At 45.4% G+C, this 9,989-nt stretch overlaps 1 protein-coding gene across 1 annotated transcript in view; it reads right to left on the bottom strand.

The window, feature by feature from the left end:
• The window catches only part of MAN2A1 (mannosidase alpha class 2A member 1), a 106,952-nt gene extending 99,727 nt beyond the window's left edge, over window positions 1–7,225 (bottom strand). The window contains exon 1 of the mRNA XM_056513838.1: window positions 6,993–7,225. Within this exon, the coding sequence (XP_056369813.1) occupies window positions 6,993–7,127 (135 nt within the window). The 5' untranslated portion in view covers window positions 7,128–7,225. The remainder of the gene's footprint in view (window positions 1–6,992) is intronic.
• Between the last annotated feature and the right edge of the window lie 2,764 nt (window positions 7,226–9,989).

Here is a 9,989-nt window from a genome sequence, read left to right as displayed (position 1 = left end):
TCCTATCTAAACACTGTACATTGAAGAAAAGATGCTAGTTGGAACTTTAATTTCCTGAGTGAATGCATATTCCTTCTCTAAATGCAGTGAGGGCTTTCAACAGACCACTAGTGATCACTCCATCAGGAAAAAGACAGCCAGCTCAAATTGAAGAGGGAGTATGGCAGGGTCACAGATAAGGAGATCTCATAGAAACAGATAGGCAGAGGAGAAACCAAGATTAGAGACTTCTGATGTTACACCAACTGGGATTTGGTTATTTGCATCCAGACTCAGCTAGCAAGCAGTGAGTGCTTGGCTCAAAACAAGCCAGAACCAAATCCCTTTTTCACCCACATGAGCAAAAAGAAGCTGTCAGTGTCCTGACAGAAGCTCTGGTGTACCAACGAACTGTGGTGAAGAAAGTGGAGCATCATGATGGATGGAGCTCTTCAAAGGAAATGTGGAATTCAAGGTCATTGCCTAAACATTTACTACAGTAAGCAGTGAGGAAACTGACTCAAAGTCTCATTTTCTGGCTGCCCTGAATGACAGTCATCATAACACTTCTCTGCACCAGTCTTGCCAGTGATTATATCCAGGTACATCTCTAGAAATCACTTGCAATCTTTGCCAAAATCTTGTTATAAACTCTCAGGGGAGGCCAGCTTATCAAGGTGGTAAGACCAGGGGGCATTCTCTGCTCACAAAGCACTGTACAGTGAACAGAACTATGCAATTAAATGGTCATCTCTTGCATAAAGAAAACAAGCAGGTAAAACTTAAAAATGCAAGCCAATATATCAATATATCAAAGCTGAATATTTGAGTACACTGTTTCAGCATGTATTCTCTTGCAAAGCAGGATACATAACAAAAAAACAAGCATACAGTGTACCAGTTAAAGGACAGATCGAGGTTTGAAAGATTGCCTGATCTGTGCAGAGAGCTTATGTGTATTTGTGACAATGAAAAGAACATAAGAAACCTTAGTCATTTCCTACCTTTTAAGTACTATTCTTAAAAAGGTCTCTTTACAGAAACACTGGAATTCTTCTGAATTAAATAACTACAAAAGTGTGTTCTCTTAAGAGAATGAGAAAGTTCTGATCCAAAGATGCAACAGCCTGACAAATAGATTTTAAGAAGCTGATAGATTTCCACATTTTGCTTTATCACCAGAGGCAGCAATAAAAAGAATGTTTAATGTATTATTACACTAGACTTGTGCTTCATTCCATTTACAAAGACAAATATAAGGCATGCTGTTAGGGACTAGTTTTGATACCATCACCAATGACCTGAAGGCAAGGAGAAATAAAAATTCAGTTTAAAGTAAACTGAAAAATATTCACTACTATTGTTGCTGATATATTTTGTGTTCATCTCTTTGTTGATTCTCCTCCCTAACCTATGCTGAAACTTTATTTAAATATCTAGCAGTAGAAAAGTGAAGGACAACTTATCTGCCATTAAGAGTAGGACTTTAATGATGGTTATTTTCATTTGAACACGTCAAAACTTAAAATAATGTATTAGACAAAGAAAAGCTCAAGTAAGAACAAACTAGAAAACCTCTCTCTGTTTAGTTTATACAGTTAAGTTAGACAATGACTCTAGGTAGCAGAAGGATGTGCTCAATTATAGTTAAGAGTTACTGTTTTGTAGACTATGTATTCTGAAAAATACATTTTGCTCAACATTTCACACGAGATTTAAAGACTGTAATTGAAGGAAGCTAACAGTTTCTGCTTGACTGCTGCTTAGCCAGAACTTTACACAAAATGTGCAAGCAACAAAAACAAATACACTCTGTGAACATTAGGAAAACAAGGAATTTTTACTGAGCCGTAATTATGTTCACAAAGGCAGCTGCTCCTCCTTTGCAAAGTACTAGAAACTCAGCAGAAGTAATCCTGTATTTTCATTATTTTCACTCAAAATCACTTCCATGACATTCTTAGGTTTTTAGATTGCGAACTTACTAAGTGTTATTAATAAGAATTTGTTTTTAAATAAGTCAGCATGCTTGAAATCCAGAAAAATTGATTCCTTTTGTGGATTTTTTCACTCAACACTCAATCTCCTCTGATTTAAGACTCATAAGAATGCTAGTAAAAGTCACTGTGCCCACAGTTTTTCAGTGTTCAGATGTCAAAAAAATGAGTATTTCAAAATTATGCACAATCTTAATTGCCACTATTCATATTTTAGAGAGACAAACAAACATTTCCTGAAATACCTGACCATGCTGCTTCCAATACTTCTACAAACAGGAGCCCTGTTCCTTGTTATGTAACAAAGGTCAGAAAGCTCCCAAACGAGCTCACAAAAACACACCAGTTACTAAGAACATGCAGCAGCTTCAAAACATGTGTATTCATACTCCATGTGAGTAATGGATTTCAGCTACTTCACTATGGCAAGTTATACAGCAAAGCTTTAGCAGAAAAGGTGTGCACAGTGCATCTGTGGGGCATGTACCTACCAAGCATGAGCCAGCGGAGACTCAGGGCTGATGCAAGGCAGAGCTGCCTTACAGCAGGGAAGGACTACCTCAGCAGAGCCCTGGAGTAAAGCTCACCACACAGATCAGACAACTCTGGTGTTTCTGCTGTGTATTTGGTCCTAATTTCCTGCCACTATGGCCCCACTGTGACTCCTGCTTTGGCCAAGTGGTACTTCCATCAGCTTAAGGGCTAAAATGAAATTACAGGAAAAATCATCACTTGTAATATTTATGCTGGAGTATCTGATGCATTGTGTACATGCCTTGAAAGCATGAGTCCAACTGCAAGGACACTTAATGACTTGCTTGCAGGACAAAAAAAAAAAAAAATTAACAAAAAAAAAAAAAAAAAAAAAAAAAAAAAAAAAAAAAAAAAACACCCAAGCCAGCTACTTGCAGGGGAACTGTGCTTGATCACCTCTCTTTGATGCAGTGCATTCAATGAATTCATAAAAGCAGTTAACACAGACAAGATGAGAGCAAGCTTCCAATAATGGTTGTCAAAGAGGGACATGGGAAAGAAAACATAGAGGGAGTAAAGAGATCTTATTCAAAAAACAGTTGTTAGGAAAGGAAAATGGTAAGTATGGTAGCTGATGTATGTTTCTGCTTTGTCTTTTAATAAAGTTTAAAGAAAGGAGTAAAGACAAAATGAAGCATTCCTTGGTGCTGGTCCATTTACCTACCAGACTCACAGCAGGCTTGACTTTCAAAAATATATTTCCAGAAACAATATTTCACAAAGTGCAGACATATTGTTCCATAAGAGCTAAACCAAGCCATGTGAAAAAGTGTTTAGAGGAAAAAGTTCAAGTTCAAAGCATTACCTGTCAGGTAGTGACAGAGGATGATTTAATGTGATGCTGTTTCCCCTTGCTCAGCCATTAAATTAATTAAAAATTAACTTTTATCATAATATTACATAAAGAGCATATATTTCTGATGCAAGACACTATTACAAACAAACCCTTTACCTTTTTGTTTTTTAACTTGGATTTTTATTAGGTGCCATGCATGCTTAGGTGAGACTCCAGAATCAAAATAAACACCCCACAAGCCACTAGGCTAACTATTTGTATTCTTCTATATGAAAAATCCAGAAGAAGATTTGTATGGGTTTATTAGTATTTGGTATTCATCTGTATACCATAACACAAGTTCAACAGGGTAAGCTGCTTACAGGTGCTTTCTCAGACTTTATTTGATAGCTTTCACTGAGTAATTACCAACTTAACCCACACATCACTTGTACATGACATTTGCTGCACAGACAATGTTAGGCCTAAACACCACTTTGAACCCTCCTCAGCTCTGCAGTCACACAAGATTTCTGAGAGAATATTGTACTATTGCTAACAAAAACAATACACCCAGCACTCTTCCCACTATATTCAACTAGAAGAATCTTACACAAGGATCCGTGCAGACAACTGGTACAATAATAACCTAAAAATGCACCTTGAGCTCATCTTTGTGCAATGTTGTAACATGGTTCACAGCCTTGAGACAGGACACTAGGGCTCATGATATTCTGATATGTCCTGTATAGAAGCATCCCATGGCTAGGAACAGATAGACACAGCTTCTGATATGGTCACCACTAGAATAACATATGCCTGACAAACAGGCAGGATCCAAAAAGATATAAGCAGGAATTACAGTAAGCCTTGATCTATGTATTATATGTACATATTTTTCCCCCAATTAACAGTGGCTTCCATCCTATGGCAACATACTGATCTTCAGCTGTTATGATTTAAATGCACGACCAGTGATGACAGGCTATAAATCACTCTAGCTGAAGTTTTGTTTTAGCTGCCTTCATGCAGCCCTAACACAGATAGGTGTGGCAAACACTCACAGTGAAACTGACTACTGATGCCAGCTTTTGCAAAGCAAAAAAGCTGTGTTCCAAGCATGACCACAGGTTCTGTTTAGGACCACAGTTAAAAGCATTTAAATATTTGGTTAAAGATAACACAAAACCATCTGTCCACATTGATTCATCTTGGGAGGTCTTGCCCAAAAATTATTTCTGCAAGACATTTTTGTTGGTGTCCTGAACTCCAAAATGAGTAAGCAAGTTCTGTAAGGACACTCTTGGCTACACTGGCCTACACTGAGAAGCCTAGAAAAAGAAAAGTCTGGTGCAAGCTACCTTGAGACTACACAAAGACAAGGAACATTGCTTTGGGAAAAAAAGTGGTCATGAAAATGGAGCTGCAGTTCTATAACTTATTTTGCACTGGCACTAGTTACTACAACAGTTTAGGAGAATACAGCTCAACAGACACCACCTGTCGAAAAATCCCATCTCGTGTTCTGGTAGAATACAAACAGAATACCTACTAGCTTATGAGCTAAACTAGGGACTTCTTCAGAAGTACCCACTTCTCTGACCTAACTGTAAGCCACGTAGGTCAGAAAGAACAAACTAATCAATGCACAGCTTCCGGGACATGAAAGGTGACGTGTGCCGTTACCAGAGCTGCACAGAGAAACAGCAAAGCACGTTGCGAAATCAGAGGTATGAAGCAAATCAAACCAATAACATCTGAACAAAGGAAAAAAGAAAAAAAAAAAGTCTTAATTCCTTTTTCTAAGCTAAAAATTTTGACCTTTGTTATTAGAAAAGAGAATGCATTCTTAAACCAACAGTCTGCTGCCATAGTTTTTTGCAAACAAAAACAGCCTGAAGGTTTTACATCTGCAGCTAGTTTCACTTAGAGTACTTTGAGCTCTGGCAACACTGCACTGACACAAACAACTTTTTTCAGCTGAGGTAGTAGTATTAAAGTGTTTATTTCATATATTTAGGGAGGCTTCTATTCTGTCCTTTATCTTTTGCATTTGTTTTAAACTGCTATTACAAAACTCTGAAAGCATTCGCTAGGTGTCGGAGGTTTTACAGTTCTAACAAAGTGAAACATTTGAATTTCATCTGTAACTTCCTCAAAAGACAAAGCAGCAAGAAAAGAAGAGGTAACTGTTTCACCAAAGGAAGGACCAGCGAGAGGCAGAAGTTTCTCCAGTCAAAATCAGAAGCCTCAAAGAAATCTAGGCATGGAAAAGACAAAAGGAATAAACACTGACAGACTGTTCTAGACGATCAAGGGGAGGGAGAAGGATGAAAGGAGAAACATTTGTCTCTAGCTGGCTACAACACCTAGAAGGAATAGGCCTGAAAACAGATTAAGGTACCAAACCAGCGGTAACAAGAGGCAAGACCATGTCACACCTTCCGACCTGTCAGACAGGAACAGACAGCAACTTCAACTGCAAGACACTGACAATGGAAGACAACACACATCTAATAAATCTTCCTTGTTTACTCAAGTATTTAACCCAAAATCTAACACTAAAATATAAAACAATACCCATGGATGAGCTTTCCTGTTCCATAATTTGCCTGTATTAAACTCATCTAGTGGAATAACGATACATTAAGTGATTTCCTTACATAAGATACTGCCCATATCCCCAAAGCAGCACTTGTACTTAGTTGTTACAAGAACAGCATGTGGCGTTACTCTCCTGCTGGAGTCACACATTGAGCAGACACAGCTGCAGAGCCAGCCTTGTCTTGCTCCTCTTCTCCTCCTCTTGTTCTCTTCCTTCCTGCAAAAACTAAAGGCTAACCTCTGAACTGTAACTTGAAGGAATAAAGGCAGAACAGATCTGCTCTCTTTCTTTACATTTGAGTGTTACATTAAAAAATATATGAGTTATTACTTTCGCATTGAATGAAACAAGAGTGCTTCTAACAGACAGATAATTGTTACTTTTTAACTAAACTTTTACAGTTCTTTATTCACTCGAAGTCTCACTACTTTCATTCGGTTTGTTCCCAGTAAAAATAGAAATAAGTACCGTGCAAACATTAATAGGTTATAAATTTGTATTCTGTGTTGTGGAGTATTGCTGGGTTTTTTATCTATAAGAACACACAGCTGCGTATAGCCAGCAATATTCTGCCGTTCTGCACAGCAAGCCACGTCCTCTCTGAAATTCACGTTTCTTCTCACGGGTAAATGTTCCTTATTAGAACACAACCACATGCAGCTTTTAAACTTCTCTGCAACGCAGCCAACACAGGAAAGTGAGGAGCTGAAGAACTGAGTCGTTTAACCATGAGGAGCAGTCGGGTCAGCCAGTTACGGCTCCAAAGCAGCGCTCAGCAGGAAGGAAAGCAGTCACCAAGTCAGCATGTCCCTAAACCTACCTGTTGTGACACGGCTGAGGTCCCGAGTTCTCAGCTCTCCCCGTCCTGCCCGCGCACGCCCCGCACCCCGCTCCGCCGCCCGCGGAGCCGCCGCAGCCGCAGCGCGGCCCGGCCCGGCCCTCCCGCCCCGTCCCGCCGGGCGAGCCCCGCCAGACCCCGCTCCCATCGCGGCCCCGCTCGGCCCCCGCCCGCCGGGCCCGCAGCCGCCGCGCCCGGGGCTGGTACGGCCGGGGACGGTGCTGGCAGCACGGCCGCCTTCCCCTGCTCCGCCGCCCCGCTCACCTTGGGGAACGTGCCCTCCCGCCGGGGGCTCTTCGGGTGGTCGAAGTGGCCGCGGTCCAGCATCAGGTACAGCGAGAAGATCACCACGCAGAAGACCGCACTGCCAAACACCGTGAACTGCCGGCTCAGCTTCATCTCCGCGGCTGCCGGGCCGGCGCCGCCGCCCCCGCGCTGCTCCCGCCGCCGCCGGCGCGCCCGGGCCCCTCTCGCCGCCCCGCGACCGGAGGCGAAAGTTCTCCCGCCGCGGCGGGGACCGCAGGCGCTGCCGCCCCCGGAGCGGGGCGGCCCGAAGCCTTCTCCGGAGAAGTGCGAGAAGTTGCCCGCCGCGCCGCCTTCCTCCGTCCGCCTCGCCGGGGCCGAGAGCCGTGTTGAGACCCCACCGGCGAGACCGAGAGGAGAGCCGAGAGTTTCCGGGATCGGATCGAGTTCGCGGGCGGGAGAGCGCCCAGCGGGGAAGTGGCGGCAGCAGCCCCGCCGGGCCGACCAAGCGGCGCTGCTCCCCGCTCTCTTCCTCCTCCACCTCCTCCGGCCGCCTCAGCAGCCGCTCCGCTCCCCCTCGCCGCTCGCACGCGAAGCCGGAGTCTGGCACCTCCTCCCCCGGCCGGAGCGCCGCTGCTGCCGCCGCCGGAGCGCCCGGGGCCGCAGCGCACAAGCTCCGCGCCGAGAGAGCGCCCGCCCGCCCGCCAGCGCCGGCCCCGCCGCCGCCGGAGCGCCGCGTCACGGGCGCGGCCCCGCCCCGCCGGCCGCTCCGCCCGGAGCGCCGCCCCGGCCTCCGGGACCCGCGGCGAGCCGCGCCCGCCGCCCCGCCGCCCTGCACGGGCAGGGGCAGCCCTGCTGCCCGCCGCCGGCTCGGCTCGGCTCGGCGGAGCCCGTCTGGAGCTGCCCGATGTCCCCGCACCCATATCCCCGCTGCTGCTGCTGCCGCCGCCGCCCCGTCGGCGGTCGGTGTGTGGCAGCCTCCGCCGTGAGAAGCGAGGAGGGTGGAGGAGGAGGAAGCGAGACGAAGGAGGGAGGGCTGCCTGGGGGTCTCCGCCGTTCTGCCCGCGCCTGACGGAGGCAGGAGACTGGAGAAGGGCGTGCGGGGCGTGGGGAGACCTCCGGTTCCGAGCGACTGCGGCATCCGCGTGTTCAACAGAGCCCTGTCCGCTCTTCTGTGGGAGCCCTGTTGCCCAGTAGCACCATTAGGCACGCTTTTGAACCTCTGCCAAGCTTCAGCTTGGGTCAAGCTTTTCTACGTATGAAGAAGTAGAATGTTCCACGGTGCTTTCATGGGAAATGCCGCATATTCCTGCAGGAATAGGTCACAGCTGGAATAGGCCGGTTCATGGAAGGCCATTCAGCTTGTGCCCTCTGTTTGGTAGCTTTTAGCTCCCAAATTTTACAGATTTAATCTGCTCGATCTAAAAATGTGCATGCGTGGCATCTGCTCCTGCCCAGTATTTCGAGAAGCTACTTAAGATGCATTGGCTACCATTGAGAATTAGGCACATCCTGGGAACACGTTCTACCATTGTGTGTTTTATAAATGACTGTAATTGAGACCCACATCTATGCCTTAAAGTCAGGGTGTATGTGTTAACACGACTATTTTATTTTCTTTTGCCAAGAACATAATCCCTTTTCCCACCCTGCCTGTTCCCTGCCCACCCCCCCACAAATGCTAAAACTGCAATAGTACACAAAAAATTGGCCAATAAATTTTGGTGGATCTTTGCAGCAGCCAAGAATCTTGTATCATTGCTAAGTTTTCCCGTGTTTGGTGTTTCTTCTAATATCTTAGAGAACATACTTCAAAGCATGATTATTTATAATTTTCTATTTCTCCCACTAGACAAAAAGTTGAAATGTTGGATTCCATCTTTGATGAGCAGTAAGGACTGCTGCAGTCACTGGGTACGGACATTTAGAGCTACTGTAGTTGCTGAGGGGAGGGGAACCCTCATCCCATCCATCTCTTTCTATTTTGATGCCAGGGCCAGCAAGAGATTCTCAGGGCCTAGGGAGGCATGTTATGTCGGCAAGAAAGCTCCTGAAGGGCTTTCCAGGTTTTCAAAGGAATTCCAGCCACTCTGGCCTTTAAGTCAGCTTCTGGTGGTGGGGAGGGCAACTTAAGTGCCTCTATATACACGAGTGTCTTGTCCTATTTGAATGGATGTAACCCCACTTGGCAGTGGATAAGGAGCCAACCAAAGGTTCGTAGGTCAGGATTAAAGGGAGGGCAGAGGCAGGTGATGTTACAATGGGGTTCTGCAACAGGCTGCCTGACCAAGAAGACCAATGAGATGTGTCCCTCCAAAGACAGAGGAGGAGCTTCATGTTTACAAGCCCTGACCTCACAGGGGACTTCAACCATCCCAATATCTGTTGGACGAACAACACAGCAGAGCACAGGCTATCCAGGAGGTTCCTGGAATGCCTTGACGAATACTTCCTTCTCCAAGTCACAGAGGAGCTGAGGAGAATTGATGTGGTGGACTCACCAACAAGGAGAGGGGAATGTGAAGCTCAAAGGCTGCAGTGATCATGAAATTGTGGAGTCCAAGGTGCTAGGGGCAGTGAGGAGGGAGTGTAGCAAGTTCACCTCCATGGACTTCGATGGCTGACTTGGCCTGTTCAGGGTTCTGCTTCTTAGGGTATCTTGAGATGAAGCCCCAGAGAGGAGCACAGGGAAGCTGGTCAATAGTCAAGGACTATCTTCCATGCTCATGAGCAATGCATCCCAACAAAAAGGAAATCAGGCAAACACACAGGAGACCTGCAAGGATGAACAAGGAGTTTCTGGAAACTCAAATGCTAAAAGGAAGCCTATAGAGGGGTGGAAGTAAAGACAGACATTCTTGGAGAAATAGAGAGAACTAACCTGAGTACTCAGGGATCAGTTAGGGAAGATAAAGCACTGGTAGCATGAAACTTAGCCAGGAACATCAAGTGCAAAAATAAAAGCTTCTATAGGTACATCAGTGGCAAAGGAAAGAAAAGGGAAAATGTGGGAGTCTC

The sequence above is a fragment of the Oenanthe melanoleuca genome, chromosome Z (assembly GCF_029582105.1).
Source record: "Oenanthe melanoleuca isolate GR-GAL-2019-014 chromosome Z, OMel1.0, whole genome shotgun sequence".
NCBI classification, from domain to species: Eukaryota; Metazoa; Chordata; class Aves; order Passeriformes; family Muscicapidae; genus Oenanthe; species Oenanthe melanoleuca.
Note: the sequence above shows the minus strand (reverse complement) of the source record. Positions and strands in the feature narration are given on the sequence as shown.